This window comes from Mya arenaria, chromosome 6, assembly GCF_026914265.1.
Source record: "Mya arenaria isolate MELC-2E11 chromosome 6, ASM2691426v1".
In the NCBI taxonomy this organism is placed as follows: domain Eukaryota; kingdom Metazoa; phylum Mollusca; class Bivalvia; order Myida; family Myidae; genus Mya; species Mya arenaria.
The window spans coordinates 40,657,693-40,675,611 of NC_069127.1; the positions used below are offsets into that span (position 1 = coordinate 40,657,693).

Genomic DNA, 17,919 nt, shown 5'->3' on the forward strand with positions numbered 1-17,919 from the left:
TAAATGCCTCTCAAAGTGATAAGTCGTCAGAATCACTAATCAGAAACTATAAATAGAGGTCTAAAGTTTGTTCTTAAAGCATAGAAAAGAAGTCTATTTGAAAATAAACGTTCATTTTGTTTTGTTTAATTATGGCAGACATCTTCCACGCCTTAATGAGCTTGGTATGGTATAGATGCTTTATAATTACATTAATGAATAGTTCTTCAATCCTAACGATAAAAGTATGATGATTTCAGACCAAATGTTAAAGCCAATGCAGAAATAAAATACACACTCTCCCTTTTCGTACACTTTGGAGTACACCATTTGGACTACATGCATTCCCAACTTAAGACTACTAGTTAATGATATTATCATGAATATTGCTTTCAAAGATATTGCTTTCGCTTTCGTGAAAATGTTAATATGTTTAATATGGGATTATTTTGACATCCTTATGGTCATAAATGCTCCTAAATTATTTACTACTTAAGGCTTGCATTGTTAAATAACCAAACGCATTCCCTGTTATTCCCTTTAATATATTTCCCTTTGATATGCATTCTCGTTTGAACTTGCTGTTTTGAATATATTTTTTTATTGCGCATGAATGCTGTTTAGGCTTGATTTATGTATGTACTTTACTATTATAATGATTGACGATAAGTGAGTTCCTTTTACCTTACTCCTTATTTTTTTCTCCTTATAGTTCCTTATTCTATATTCAACTACATTGCAATATGCCTTTTTTTCTTTAGTCTTTTGTATCCATTAAATATCAATCTGTAAAATACATCAGCAGTATTTTCCATAAGCCGCACCCATTTATGACATGCATTCAGGGATTGAAAAAGGAATTCCCCAAAAAGGAACATACTTATCGTCCATATTATATCGTTCATATTATAATATACATGTTTATATTGAACTCTTTAAAAAAGGAGAAATAAATAGTTTTTCAAGTACATGTAACTCCGACATCTTCTCCATGTTTGCAGTTGTGCACTCCCCATGGTCTGAACGTACACGCATCGATCATAGTCTCGTTTCCCTGACAAGTAACATCGTCTAGCCAAATCGGGTCACTGCCTTCACCAAAATAGGCACCCGTACGTACTGACACATTTTCACTGTAATTGAACAAGTCTAATAAAAACATTTATCTACTCTAGAAAGACACCCTTTCTGATTATTACCCTTTCATTTCATGATATTTGCAACTGATTAAGATTTGTTTGTGTATGAAATGTAAAGATCGTAACTCAAGCACTGCAAAAGCACACACGTTTCTCCTATTCATGGATTGGATTAAATGAAGATATCTATTCACTTTGTTATTTTTGTATCCCATACTGCCAAGAAATTGCGAACTTTTTGCATGAAAAGGTAATTAAGTAGAGAAAAATAAAACAGAACAAAGGAGAAAAAAAAACATCGACATAACCTTAACCAAAAATCCTTCAACAATTCTGTTTGCTCTTAATAATTAACCTTTTTAGCAAAATAACTTACGTAGCATATCCGAGCTGTCGACATACGACCTTGGCAAAGTTTTTGCTTGTTCCATCATCACAGATTGTACCCCATACTCCATTGTGATATATTTCCACACGACCTTCTAACTGCGTTGTACCGTTACGCAGTCTAATAGCACTTGACCCTAAAATTAAGAATTTCATTTCTAACGTGGCTTTTATGGCGTCAAAAACATCTTCCGCGAAACCCAACGTGTGCCGTTATGTTATCGAAAAGAGCTAGGTGACGATAGGGCATGAAAAATGAACAAAAAACGTTTTAGCATGGCTATGAGAATTTATAGATTTAAATGGACCTCCTGACCATGTTCCAAAAACATATTTAGTGGACACACTGAACTGGTTCAGTGGTTTGCGCACTCGTTCCTCACCGAAACGACTCGGGTTCGATTCCCGGCCTAAGCGCATGTGAGTTTGGTATGTGGTCACCTAGCTGAAATATTGGGTTTCTTCTTGGCACCCCGGTGTCCCCTGTAACACAAGACCATAGTTTCGCATAAAGTCTTGCCAACGAGAGGAGATAAAATAATGTTGTAATGACTTGTTTTACAATCGTTGTAAAATAAATATGTTTAAACTAAACTGAACTAGTGTTAGGTTAGCACGAGATGGTAATGGCTTGTTCTAGATGGTTCCCTTTGTTAAGACTAGAGCATTGTCAAATCGCCAACAATGTCAAATCCGTCTCTAAATTGAAATAATTACAGTTATGTGAAAGGCTATTGAAATGATATCAAAGTATGTTTATGTTTATGGAACTTTTACCGGTTCATTTGCATTTGACTTTGACTACGTAACGAGAATTTCAAACAAGCCAAATACTAGGAAATTGTACCAATGACCCTTAAAGTGATATTAGACTTAGTAACATGGGATCATTTTCGCCATCTCCCAGTGCACTGCCAAGTTAGAGCCCAACATATAAGGAATCTTGACCAAATTTGATCTTGGCATTTGACCTGGATCTTTCAATCGAAGCGCCGACTTTTTGGCTTGGTAAACATTTGTGCCAAGTAGGTTCTAAATCCCCTAATCCACAGACATGTTACAGTCCGGACAGGCCAAAACACAAGACATTTTGACAAGTGACCCTTAGTGTGGTATTGATCTTCGACCTATTGACATCGTGGTCCTGCATGGCGGTTTAACTGAACAATATTTTTCAATACAAAAAACAATACAAAAGCTATGTGTGTCTTAAGCTTAACTCATAATTCATGAATATTCTTGAGATGGCTGTGGCTTTTTAAATTCAGTTAAAAAAAGCACATTGCTTTATGGATATTTTTAGATAAAATGAGTGTTTCGTCAGTTTATCACGTGTGTTTTCGCCTTATTCAGTAAATTCACGTGCCGATAACAACCGGCTTTTGTTATATACGATATCACGGCTTGCATCATAACAATGAACCCTGGGCAATTATCATTTCTTACTTCCGACTAAGTAATTTCTGCCGATTTGAGTCTGAACAAATCACTAAATCAAATATAAAAATGATTCCATTAAGTCGTATGCACTGAACTAAGAACTTATTCAATATTTCATTTCCCTGATGCTGAAAATGAACAGATAAAAGTTGTCACTTCATGTTTGAATTTAATGAAGCGTTTTAGCGAGGCCATTTTGATCTCAAAAGGTGTATTAACCTTAAATTGAATGTTTTATCATATACAAAACATGTGTAATTACTAATACCCACTTTAATTGGCAGCTCCCCTGCACACGATATCAAAATGTGCATAACTCCGTATTAATTTTGTAGAATTTCGAAATTCATTTAACATTGAATTCAGTTAGTTTACATTTGGCAACCTTCTAGACGACATTTTGAATATTAGTGATCTGCTAGATTTTTTTGATATGCAATTGCATATACTCTCATTTTAAAGCCTGCAACTGTTCAAATCGATATAGGTACGACTGTTGTACATTTGAATCTACTGGCGCCGATTTCAGACATCATCTTGAATTTCTCGAGGGCGGAAAGAGCTTATTTATTGGGGGTCTATGCTACCCAAATAAACAAAAACATACATGTGCACCGCAAATCAAGGGTCGGATGAATAAATGGATGGATAGATAGATGGATTTATGGATGAATAGATTTTGGAAGGAAGAAAGAAGGGGAATTGAATACCTGACAATTAAAACCTGCGTTAATGTTTATCAAAACATCATAAGAAGACAAGACAGCACAAATATTTTGCAATCACTAACAATATTTTAAGGCCATTCTAGTGAGCCAAGGCTAATTAACGCAACGAAATAAATGACATTGATATAGTGTGTAGTGATGATTGTCTCGCTAGCGTCCAGGAGCGGCCTGCCTCTTGGCAACAGTTATTTGTTGTACATGTATATATTGATAGAGGCCTCCTGGCTACCCTGATGTCAGAGAAGCCCCCGGTTCCTCAGGATCTCCCTTGGCAAATGATCTATCACGAAGCAGCACCCGGAATTCAATCAACTCCAGTAGCGCTGGGAAACATTAACCCTTTACAGCTATATGTGTCTTTTAAATTTGAGACATTTTACTTTATTAAATATAAGAACTATAACGACAGGACAGTGGACGCGTATTCAGTCGGGAACAAAGGGATCTGCCACGAAGCTGGTAATAACCTGAGAAGTGTATTTAATAATGATCAAATCAATTTGAGATTCTCAGTGCACTGTGAAGTGAGTTGATGTTGAAATAAGTTTATCAACATAGTTTTTACTTGGTGAGTATTCAGCATCACAGCGAAAAACGTCATTCAAAGTCATTACATATATATAAAGCTTTCTTTCTAATTGCATTTTTTCGCTTGTTTTCAATTCCGCAACAATCGGCTGTATGTAGCATAAATGTTCTTAAATGAAATTTAACAATATTGTTCATGATATTCATATGTCTTTTAATGACTCTTTAGGTTGATAGTTCGATTGCAGTCAGTTGCATTTAAAATGAACTTTACAAGTGAATTAACCATCCTCAATGTTCTTCAAATACATTTTAAAACTCGTTCTCAGAATGACTGTTATCACAAAATCACCACTTTTCCTCACACATGTGTTTAAATGATGACAAAAGACACACACGCATGGTTTTCCTTGGTAGAACATGTTCAAGAAACTTTCCATCTAAGTAATAACGTTAAAATGTTTGTCTTTGTAGTATACATATATAGGAAGGCCACCTTCTGGGCTTTCGTAAATGATAACATTAAATTGGTGTTTTATATATAGTATGTAGGCACTGTGCTGCATGTGGAGTTTTGTGCTGTTCTTCCATGTTTCTTGTTTGTGATTATATGTTATATGTCTTTGGTGTTAACCCAGTGCCATTTAACCGTGTTTATGTTAAAACCTTTTGCTACTGAGCTTGTTTTTGTAGTTTTTCGCATAAATATTCAGACAAAACATAGTTTGACAGCATATATTGAAAACGTTTCACTTCTTCAATTTCTCATTTTTTTGCATGGGAACTCCCGCTTTCTTGTATACGTCAACGGCCATAATAATTTGAAGTTGTCTCATTTTGTGTATACTACCCCACTGCGGGTGTTTTTCGAGTCTAGCTATGGTTGTCACTATGGCGCGGGCAAAACAATGTGTATCCGTTTTTCACATGAGGTTTCTGTTTACGTCAAATCCCGTAATGTGATTGAAAGTGCACAATTTCTATGAAATATTTCATCAACAAAAAACTGTTCGTAAGATTTTAGAACACGCTTTATTTCAGAAGATATCATATCAACAGTCAAAGAGTGGCGTGAAATAATTCTAACGTTGCTGGGAAATCCAATCGAAAGCCGCATCCAATCGGTTGTAGGTATTAATACTGTAATGTAATCGAAAACCAGAAAATAGTTTTCAGCTTTCAAAACAGTTTGCAGTCTTTTAATGTGTAGATAGTTTATCTGGACCGTGTATTATACATTCAGGATAGTGTTTGTTGTTTTCTTCATCGTGTCTGTTCATATGCCAATCCAGGTTATATCTTCGTGTACACGACTTCTTTCACTCAGTAACACGTGAAGGGCCAATTGTTTTGTACACGACGATGATAAAGAAATTGACTTAGTTTCATAAATTCCTCATCACACACTTCGCATTTGTAATACAATGAAAAATACATGGACAAGTTCATTAGTCGAATATTTAATCGTAATCCCTGTTTAGAAAAAGCGGTTGGTACAATGAACAAATTGTAATTTATTCAAAATAGAATCCACCACAATTCTATTATATTGAAAAAAATGGTGAGAGGAAAATTCAGAGAGGGGCTCTTTGCAAGGGCTAAATGCAACAACAATGAACTTGAAACACAAACATATTAATATTGCACACACAAAAACAAACACCATAGACAAACTTACACTACATACACAAATACAATGGTCTTAAGGATAACTTTCATTCTTTAAAGCCATGTTATCCATGTTTACTCCTTCAATATATATGCAAAAAGCTACAGAAACATGCTCAGTAGCAAAAAGTTTCAACATAAACCCGGTTTAGTGGCAATGGGCAAACGCCAAAGACAAAGAACACAAAATAACAAACAAGAAACATAGAACAGCACAAAACTCTACAAACAGCACAGTGCATATATAATATATATATATATATATATATATATATATATATATATATATATATATATATATATATATATATATATATATATATATATATATATATATATATATATATATAATTGGTATGTTTATCAAGAATTGTTAGGTACCGCCTTGGAACGGTAAGTAAAATATAAATTTACTGGGGGTATAAACCAGTTTATGTGCACAAACCTCACTCTTATCCCAACAATTCTTAATAAAGATAAAACGCAAAAGGTAAATCTTATCAAAGTATGCATTAACTTGAGGAAACTTATCAATAAAACAAAACGGAATGGTAAACCCCAAGTACTTCAATGATTAGAGATCCCAACTTTATCTGCAGACGGAGGGAAACAATTCAGAGCACCTAATGCAAATACTTTTCAAAGATACGATGCAGTCATCGTTTGAAACAAAAAAAAAACATCACACACAGTCTGCCTTATAAAATAAAAGGTTTAAAACTGTGTGATCATAGAGTTTAATAATAAAAAGCATCATGGTACTAAAACTGGGAACAAATAAAGAAAAACATTATTAAAAATAAAAGCAACTAGTATATGCTATTCTCTCCTTCCAAATGATTTGAAAAAATAAAATATTTGAAGAAAAAATTCAAGTCTGATAATGAAAATACGACTCATAGGAAATAAGCTCCTTTTATATTTTGAAGTAATATGGACTTGTATTTGATTTATAAGCTTTTGACGATTTCGATTGGCTAATTAAGCATTAATTTTCAGTAATTTGTTAAATATGGTTCAACAAACCATTTTAAGTTGTGAATGTGTCTGTATTCTGGTCTAGTAAGACGTTGCAAAATCATGTTTACAATTGATGGACCTGTTTTAAGCAACTGTGACTTATTGGTGGGCTAAGTAACATCCTATGATTGCAAATTTCATTCTTCACAAATTAAATGCTTTTTCAGTTATGTATTACATAATCATATTATTTTTATTGCAACTGTTTTGATATCTTTTATCGACATCCATTGTTTACTTAAACATGTTTTGTGTTCATTTTTGCTACATGAGTTTTATTCGTGAAATTATACTAAAGCAAAAAAAAAAAGATTATGTCTTACCTTGACAGTCTGTACACGGAATAAAAATAATCTTTATCATTAACAGCTTCCAAAACGCAACAGTTCCCATGGTGAATTAAATATCATCGGTGGAAGAGAGGAATAGAGCAGTTTCACACCATTCTGAAGTAGAATTACTTATTAATTATGGATATTGTATCTAATATAAAACTGTTTCACATATATGTCCTTGTATGTTCATGATACGCTCATGAGACAATTTATGGTCTAGCTCGTACACTCCAGCTCGTTTCGTTCATTTATGAAGTAAATAAGGAAGCTATTATATGACCATTATGACATGCCAATATATTAAAAAAAAACGTTTATATCAAGCCAGGCTTCTTTTATAATGAAATGTTTGAAATATGTTAAGTTTAGATTTAACTTCCTCTTGCTTTTAATCTCTTTCTATCTATTTATTTATCACGTAAAGCAAAGACTGGTCTTTATAATTTATACACGGTCTTCATTGAAAAGATTTGACTACATCTTAAACGGTGAAGCATGGATTTGATTGATATTTTACAGTCTTCATAGCGAATACTGGTCTTAATCATTCATGCACGGTCATCATGACAAAGGATGGTCTTAAGCAATAATATACGGATAATGGGATACTGATCTTAATATTTAATACATGTCTTTACTGTTGAGATTGGTCTTAATCAATAATACACGGTAATCATAGTGAAGACTGGTCTTAATCATTAATACACGGTCGAAGAATGGTATTACTCAAAAACATTAATTTTCATGGTGTATACTGATATTAATAACTGATACACTGTCTTTGTTACAAGGACTAGTCTACATAAAAAAATCATTGTCTTCACTGCAATGATATACTTCACGGCGATCATTAATACACTGTCTTCACGGTAATCACTAATCACACTGTATTTACGCTGAACAGTGACACACTGTCTTCATGGTAATCAATGATACACTGTTTTTATGGTTTTCATTAATACACTGTCTTCATTGTGATCATTAACTTACTGTATTCACGGTGACCATGAATACACTGTCTTCATGGTGATCATTTATACTGTACATGGTGTTCATTAATACACTGTCTTCACGGTGATCATTAATACAATGTCTTCATGGTGATCATTAATATACTGTATTCACGGTGATCACTAATACACTGTCTTCATGCTAATTATTAATACACTGTCTTTATGGTGAGCATTGATACACTCTCTTTACGGTGATCATTAATACACTTTATTCACGGTGATCATTAATACACTTTCTTCATTGTGCGCATTAATACACTTTCTTCATTGTGGGCATTAATACACTGTCTTCATGGTGATCAATGATACACTGTCTTCACGGTGATCATTAATACACTGTCTTCATGGTGATTATTAATATACTGTATTCACGGCGATCATTTATACACTGCTTTCATGATGACCATTAATACACTGTCTTCATGATCATCATTAATATACTGTCTTCATGGTGACCATTAATATATTGTGTTCTGTGTGATCATTAATACACTGTCTTCATGGTGACCATAAATACACTGTCTTCATGGTGCCCATAAATACACTGTCTTCATGGTTCCCATAAATACACTGTCTTCACGGTGATATTTTAAACACTGTCTTAACGGTGTTCATTTATACACTGTCTTTACGGTGATTATTTATACACTGTCTTCACGGTGATCATTAAAACACTGTCTTTATGGTGATCATTTATACACTGTCTTTACGGTGATCATTTATACACTGTCTTCACGGTGATCATTAATACACTGTCTTCATGGTGATCTTTAATACACTGTCTTCATGGTGATCATTAATACACTGTCTTCACGGTAATCATTAATACACTGTCTTTATGGTGATCATTTATACACTGTCTTCAAGGTGATCATTAAAACACTGTCTTCACGGTGATCATTTATTCACTGCCTTTATTGTAATCATTAATACCCTGTCTTCACGGTAATCATTAATACACTGTCTTTACGGCGATCATTTATACACTGTCTTCAATGTGTATATTAATACACTGTCTTTACGGTGATCATTAATACACTGTCTCCAAGTTGATCATTAATGCACTGCCTTCAGGGTGATCATTAATACACTGTTTTCACGGTGATCATTAATATACTGTCTTCACGGCGATCATTAAACATATTGTTCATGGTGATCAATAATACACTGTATTCACGATGATCATTAAAATAATGCCTACACGGTGATCATTAATACTCTGTGTTTACGGTGATAAATAAGCATTCATACACTGTCTCAAGGGCGTAGAATGTTCGTTATCATTAAAATATTGTCTTCATAGTGACGACTGGTCTGAATCATTAATGCACTGAATGGCTTTAAACATTTAAACATCGTCTTCTCGGCGGAGCAGGTTTAAAACATTATCTTTTCATAGTTGAGTTAAAGTTTAAGGGAATAAACACATCAAATCACTTTTACAGTAATTTCAATTGCAAAATTTTCAAGTTTAGATAAAAGATCTAAAATCACTTAACGTCTATGATAATTTGAAACTTGTACTCTTTCTTTCTTCTTGTAGAACAGTTACATCATTACAATTAATTTGATTATTTTTGCCTTCCACAGAAACATCAAATGAATGTAATTATATAAAAACAATTAACGCATTAAGATCGTATAAAACATTGAATTTGGACATTTTATCTTAAAATATTTTCAGGCTGCTTATTAATTCGAGGGATCAATCAATATCAATTTTGTATTTGTAAATATCAGCTTCCGTTCAAATAGAATTTGTTTTGTATTACATTTCGAGGTTATTTAGTAATTTAATTATTTTCTTTAAGTAGCGCATAAACATAAAATTAGTTCTACCTGCACACTTCAAATGTAAGTTTCCTTTAATTGTATCACATTTCATTTACTTTTGATCTGATTGTCAAATATAACATCCGTATTTTCTTATTGTCTCTTAGTACATGTTTTTGTTTGGTTTTGTTCACTTCCTTGTTTGCTTTGTTCGGTGTATATGTCTTATTGTGCTTTAATACATTTGAGATAAAAGATTTAGTAACAAAATAGCTGACTCTATGTTACTATTGTAATGCTTGAGTATGCTATGTAAACATTGCAAATTCAACAAACAATTAAAGGATCATGCAATGTGTAACATATTGTAATTATTACCAATACTGATACGATCCAAACTATCTGTTTCAGAAAAGAAGGATGAAGAAGAAAATCATTCTCAAGCCCTCCTATATAAACTCCAGAATATAAACAATCCAAGTTGGCATTTTACATATGCAGGGCTCGCAGACTTGTTTTAATTTTGAACAATGATGACGTGAAGTTGAAATATTTTTCATAACTGCTGCCATGCTAGATATATAGTTTGTAAAATACCTCACTTGCCATTATGATTATATGAGTGAATACACGGTGTTTGACGTGACTTGACTCCCCAAATCGTTGGCTAATTTGCATTTGTCGGAAAACCTTAGTGTGGGGAACATGACATGGTATGCGTAGCCGGTCCGATTTCGGCGTGGTGTTAATTATTTTGAAGTGTTAGCAATACTATAAGGAATCACCAGGCTTCAAATTTTAACATTATTTTAATGGAGCTAAAAGGTAACAATCACACTTATTTGATGACGGGACCAAAGATTGATTGGTCGCCAACCATAATCATGAGTTGACACGCCTTCTCATTTGTTTGCCCCTTTGTTTACATATTTCAGAATGACGTTGATAAAAAAAGACACCTCATGAGAATGCCTTTTGCACAAAGACGGGTCTAGTATTCCTATTAGTTCTGCCCGCATGCATGCAAGTTCCTGCCCACTTCGTTTCTCTTGTTTCGCTACAACAACGCGGTGTTTGGAGATAAACTAAGATCGTTAGTGAGAAAAGACATCTTGCCTTAAATTTGCTTGTGATATTATATTGACGTTTTCAGAAAAGATCAATTCGAGCATGTTAAAAATTGGCAATAGAAATAATGTCTTTATTATAACATACCAGAAACAACAAATATGCATGCAAATTTGATTGAACTAAAAACGCATTAAGCTTGTCAAATTAAACACGATACAAGTTTACGAGCAATATATAGAGGATATCTGTTGATATAAGTGTAAGATCGTATTTTATTTCACGAGTCTCATAGAAAAACATATGTTCATGAGTGACGAAAGTACAATTTTACACTGAAATCAAATTTAATTTTTTTTTCCTAAATCACCTCTTTTTTCAAAAGAGTGTTTTCTACGCCACTACCACGCAAAGTTATAGCTGATGACGTAACTGTCAATTGTATTGTTTCCGGTTTGGTGAGAAAAGTAATCCGAAATTTTATTTATAGTTGATTATTCACTCGAGTGCAAACAATTCAAGAATATTTATCAATGAAGTTTTATTAATGCATCTATGTTCCAAAAAATAAGGAAAGCACTATATATTTAAACTGGGCATAAATACGTAAATAAATTACTACGCCGCCATTTATTGAATGAAAAGTTAAAAGGTCGAACGTGTTAACAAAACAAATTGCGGGTTATCTTAGTTTAAGAGTTTGCTACATGATTCATGGGTTTGTAGGTATCCCTCACTGTCGGAGACCAGACTGATTCGTTTAAGGACAGGTCGTTTTCCCGGTAAAGAGAACTACGCTTGGTTGATGACAAAGTCTGGGGTAAAAAATCATCAGTTGTGAGTATTCCGAGAATTTCGTTTTATGTATTACAGAGACAAACAGTTGCCCTAAAACAGATATCTGAAGGATGGTATATTAAAATAGCATCCTATTAATGTTCGAGCAGTTGCTTTTGTCTATAATTGGTTTTGATTGAAAGCAACTGTTCGAATATTTAGATTTAAAGTTCAAGAACCATGTTTCTTAAAAACCTATATCTGTGTTTAAACTTATAATTATTTTTTTGAATTCCAAGTATATTTTTGGCAACAATTGCTTGTTTAAACGTAACGTGTTTATGTTTGGCAAAGGGAAAGCTACTACAATGGTTTTTGAAAAAAGGTGGTATTTTCACTCAATACTTTGCAGTGAAAAATTGTATTTTTACTGTTTTTATTTCACTTATAAAACTTCATTACTCATCCAAAAGCATAAAAGAAATGGATAGAATTTCCTTACAGTCATAATATCGTTCATAAAGGTGTTAAGTAATTTAAGATTGCGTTTGTGAGATTACGGCCGAGAGATATTTAAGCGAGCGAAATAAAGATAAAACTGCATTTCATATTGTTAACAAACATAAGTGGATGAAAGCGAAACCCTGATTTATGTTTCAGTCTTCCGCAAGTTGGCAGATAAATGTTATAAAACAGTATTAAATAAACAAATTAAATTTACAATGTTTACTATGTCATAAATTTCCCAAGTGATGTAAGAGGGGTTTCGAAACATTACTTGTTTTTTTCACGTGTAGCCACTCGTACAAAAGGAAGTTGCACTTGATGTGAACAAGGTTCACTTAAACGAGTAAACTGTCTGACAACTGCATAAAATGATTTAATTGTAACATACCTGGATGACATAGCACTCAAAATGAACAAGACAACGTACAAGTAGTGATTCGCATAATCTCTTTAATGCAATTATGTTTGCGGTGTATAAGACACAATTCGAACTCGTTCATTCACATTTCTGCTTATCAAAGACCAATGCGAGGGGCACTAGTATGCAATAATGGTTGCGGAATTCGAACTCGTTCATCAACTTTTCTACACAGCAAAGATCTATGCGAGGGTCACATGAATCCCGTCCACATTTTGTTTTATGCAGTAAAGACTTGTACTTTATGCAAAGACGGTCGATATCCAATACACTTAAGTGTCAATAGCTCAAACTCTTTTTAAAATGGTATTTCTGGTATTTATGCGTCGTTTGTTTAACATTATTCATCGTATTTTGCCATAGTTTCGTAATATCAATTACAGATTATTTTCATTGTTAACGTGTTTATTTTTTTGTAAAGCACAAATGTTAAGCATAAAAAAGTAAACATATGATTTACTGATTTAGTGCACATAACATTTTAAAGATTTGGGAATATGATAAAATCTAGACATTAAATTTGAAGTTTATATTATGTGATAAGATCTTAAAAAAAAGCTATTGCAGCCTAAAGTGGACACTCCTGTATTCTTACGATGTGATCAAAGTTGTGTCGTTTACTGTGTCGTGCAGCCTTTGAAAAAAAAAAAACAGAAAGTTATGGAAGCGTTATGATTCAGAAACATACTAAAATATCTCTAAATTATTCTTGACTAAGCACTCCACTAGTCTGGCATGTTCGTGTTAATAAACTCTTTTGAATTGTAACATTGCAATAGGAAATAAAAAACGAAAACTCATGTAATAACTGTTATGTCCCCATACTTTATTCAACTCGAACGTCTTTGCATTGTCTACACCCTTAGATAAACAAATTTCCTTCTGTAGTACTGATGGAACAAAGAATGTTTTGTTTTCCCCAAAGCGACAAAAAATGCGTTTCTACAAAAGGAATGATTTAAAAGACAATACATGGCGAAAATGGGCCGTTGTGTGATAATTGGCCGCGTATAATTGGATGCGTATAATAAACCCTACAAATGGCAAGTGGTCGATTGTTTTTTTCATTTCCACATCAATACACAAACACACGTACAGATGTACGCCAGGATATACTTGCAAGTATCAGTTAAGTTTTTGACCTTATTCAAGACAACATGCAGACAGCTATTCTAACTATTCATAACAATTTGATTAAAACCTTTTGAATTTATGAAGGGAATTGCTTTTTCTAAAACTTTCAAATACTACTTTCAAAGATTTTTTCTGACCAAGTTTCATATCAATTGGACTCAAGGTATTGAATTTATGACAGAGAATGAAACTTAAAGGCAGAATTGTTGACTATATCCGACGGCCCGCCCAACTGCCCGCTAGCACTGATTTCGCGATTCTTTGACCCGTATATTTTCCTTGCAAAATCCATCTGAAAACGCATAATTATTAAAATTAAGCGGGTATAGTAATCTTAAAAAGTATGCGTGTAAATATATTAAATACCAGTCATCTACACAAGTACGTATATTCAGTTTTAAAACCCTTATCATGGTCTCCGTTATTAATATTAGAGCAGTATCACAGGGCATCAACTATGCTACATGGGCAACGGTATAAAACACCTGGTTAAGTGAATGTTTCAAATTAACAAAGGACATACGTGTACAATGTTATGTATATAGAAATATACAGGTAAGAATACGCATGTTGTACAATTGATAGATAATATAGGAACTCTGATAGTCAATAAAGAGAACAGTATTTTAAAAGGGTAACTACTATATATTTGACCCATACATAGACGTCTCTTATTGGTCCATACAGCAATCGACAAAGCAAAATATATTTAGTATTCACTGAGGTTTTCTTATAATACTAATCTAAGCAAAGAATTATATTAATGAAATCATAATTTTTCGGCATAGTTCTTAGTTTTAACTTCATGTTTGGCATCTTAAAATTAGATTGTCATATGATAAAACACCTGTTGGCTTGTGAACCATTGAATATAATCTAGTATTCACTGGCAGAAAGTCATAATGATATCAGATAAAACTCAATGTCTCATTAGACAATAATTATATAATATTTAGTTTTATAGAATTATACGTGTAAGGGAAAATAACTTTGGGTGAAAAGGGTGTTTTTGTTTGTTTTGGATTAATTATTCAATCTTTTAAATTTGGATATTTATTATGTTATGCTATAAATCATTTCAGTGATATATGAGAAGTGACTTATAAGTTAACAAAGCTCACCGCCAGTGGATATTGTATTTGTTCCTAAAATTTTAAAGGGTTTACTGCTCAATCATGAATGGGTAAATTTTAATCAATGAATGAAAGATATATATGAAAAATGCAAAGTAGGTATTTAATTTCCTTTTGAAAATATTCAAAAATATCAAGTCATTTTGGGAAATAATGTCAAAACTGTTTATCGCCTTTTATATATATATCTTTATTAGGAAAAGCTTGTTTTATACAACTTAAATGAATAATTATTAGTTATTTACTTAATAAAATGCAAAACTGTTTTTCAAGCAGCATAAAACAGTACTAGTTACAACTGCTCAAAGTCATTATCAATAATCAATGTATTGTATAAATTTATTTTGCATACTTCAGGTAGGCAAAAGAATACTCTGCATGTATATACTTATGTAACCTTATACTTAGTTTTAGTATAAATTTGAAACATTTGGAATTGAAACTCTTGTATAATAAGGTGTTGTTGTTTTTCATAAGTCTTTATCTAGGCCATCTAAAAAGTGAATTCATACACGTCGAGTATAACCCTTAGCGCACAGGAAGGCGACAGAAATTGAAATATTAAAGTCACAAAATATCCTCAATATTAAAACACTCATATTTATTCCGGGAATTTGTAAATCTAAACTTTCTTTCAAACTAAGATTGGATGCGAAATGGCTTATTTTACAATCTTTAAGGCCATTAAGGACTCTATATTACCTCAGGTTTACGGTATATTTTTTTGTGTTTCCTTTTTATGCACACACATCCTATCAAACTAATATGGGATCAGTATGCATCCCAATCTCAAATCGGATAGTTTACATTTCACTCATGAGCAAACACATCCCATGTATTAAGTCATTGTTACTGTATAATTATGTGTGTACGTGCAACATCTTGCCAACGAGACTGATTTCATATATTAGAATGTTAAATAAAATTCTTTTACAATCAATCTACGTTATACCCTATTAAAAATATAAGTAAGGCCAAAAAAAAATGTTTGTTTAGGGTAACCTTCCAAAATATTTTGGTAGGGTAGGTAGGGATATTATTTTTTTTTCAAAATCTGTCGTAAGTTCAGAGTGTTTCCTTGCACATGGCAGTCTTTCCTACATTACTGTCATTGCCTGACTTTGTTTCATTATATAAACACTAATTCTGATCGTCCAATTCGCATTCATCCGCCCTTCGTAACTCTCTATTCGCTAACGAATATTTTTTTGCTCAGAAACAGAAAAAAATAGTTAGGGTCGGCGCATTTTTATAGGTAGGGTCGGGTTACCCGAATCAGACATATATTTTAGGCCTAATTAATCGTTAACAGCGATATCGTGCTTATTGTGTGTTTACTAAAATTGTCAGGAATAATTCAAGAAATAATATCAGTGAGGCAATTAGAATACTGTATCATTATTACACGTAACACCCAAGATATAGGCCACAAATCGGGTTTAAACAGGTGTCGCCAAAATTGCAGTCCAGTGTTGTATCCACTGTGCTACGACGACTTACTATAAACAATCGAAATGCTTAAACTACATGTATTAACCTAACTTGGTAATATTACGTGATAACATCGACTAGGCAAACATGCATAAGGAATGAATTCTACTAGGTAGACATACCTAGTAATATTTTTTAATCGAAAAATACGAAAAAACTGCGTAAAATAAATTATTGTAAACTATGTGCTACTTCAGTAAGTAAGTTTCAATGCATTGAACACATCGATGCCAAGTTTATGTCAGTTTTCGACCGTTTTCTCTTTTTCTCGTTTTCTATTTTCGCAATTTCATCATACGGAGTACAGTCCCTTTAAATGATTCAGCCGAGTCTTTACACTGAAAACAGTGTTTGAATGATTCGAAGAGTTTTTTCCATTGAAGACAATATATGAATGATTCAAGCGAGTTTTTCCATTGAAGACGGTGTATAAATGATTTAAACGAGTCTTAAATTGAAGATATTGTATAAATGATTCAGACGAGTCCTGACAATGCATAAAGTGTATTGATAATTCAGACGAGTCTTCAACATGAAGACAGTGTATCAGTAATTTGTGAATGACTAATTTACAACCTTACGACCGCGGATTGATATTGTGTTTTTGTGATTAAGACTTGCTCTTCCATCGAGATCTTCTCCTTAAATACCGTGTATTATTAATAAGGACCGGTCTTTGCCATGCAGACCGTGTATTGATGATAAAGATCAGTATTTTTGAGGACAGTGTATCAGAAATAAAGACCTGTCTACTCCACGAATACCGTATATTTGTGATAAGAACCAGTCTCTAGCATGAAGACCGTGAATTAATGATAAAAACAAGTCTTCACCATGAATATCGTGTACTTTTGATTAAACCAATCTTAACCGTGATGGCCGTGTACTTTTGATTAAAACCAGTCTTCACCATGAAGACCGTGTACTTATGATTAAAACCAGTCTTCACCATGAAGACCGTGTACTTATGATTAAAACCAGTCTTCACCATGAAGACCGTGTACTTATGATTAAAACCAGTCTTCACCATGAAGACCGTGTACTTCTGATTAGGAACAGTCTTCACCATGAATATCGCGTCCTCATGATTAAACCAATCTTAATCGTGATGGTCGTGTACGTTTGATTAAAACCAGTCTTCACCATGAAGACCGTGTTCTTATGATTAAAACCAGTCTTCACCATGAAGACCGTGCTCTTATGATTAAAACCAGTCTTCACCATGAAGACCGTGCTCTTGTGATTAAAACCAGTCTTCTCCACGAAGATCGTGTACTTATGATTAAAGCCAGTCTTCACCATGAATATCGCGTGCTTATGATTAAAACCAGTCTTCACCATGAATATCGCGTGCTTATGATTAAAACCAGTCTTCACTATG

General features: G+C 33.2%; 1 protein-coding gene across 5 annotated transcripts in view; it reads right to left on the bottom strand.

Annotated features, from left to right (window-relative positions):
- Positions 1-10,168, bottom strand: part of LOC128238336 (deleted in malignant brain tumors 1 protein-like) — a 39,896-nt gene extending 29,728 nt beyond the window's left edge. For 3 of the 5 annotated variants that reach the window (XM_052954165.1, XM_052954164.1, XM_052954166.1), the window contains exons 1-3: positions 7,213-7,456; positions 1,495-1,642; positions 949-1,112 (exon numbers count right to left, since the gene is read on the bottom strand). In XM_052954165.1, the coding sequence (XP_052810125.1) occupies positions 949-1,112; positions 1,495-1,642; positions 7,213-7,282 (382 nt within the window). In that variant the 5' untranslated portion in view covers positions 7,283-7,456. Of the gene's footprint in view, positions 1-948; positions 1,113-1,494; positions 1,643-7,212; positions 7,457-8,214; positions 8,864-10,076 lie in introns of those variants that run through there. The other 2 variants (XM_052954162.1, XM_052954163.1) reach the window with 2 other exon arrangements.
- Positions 10,169-17,919: the final 7,751 nt, after the last annotated feature.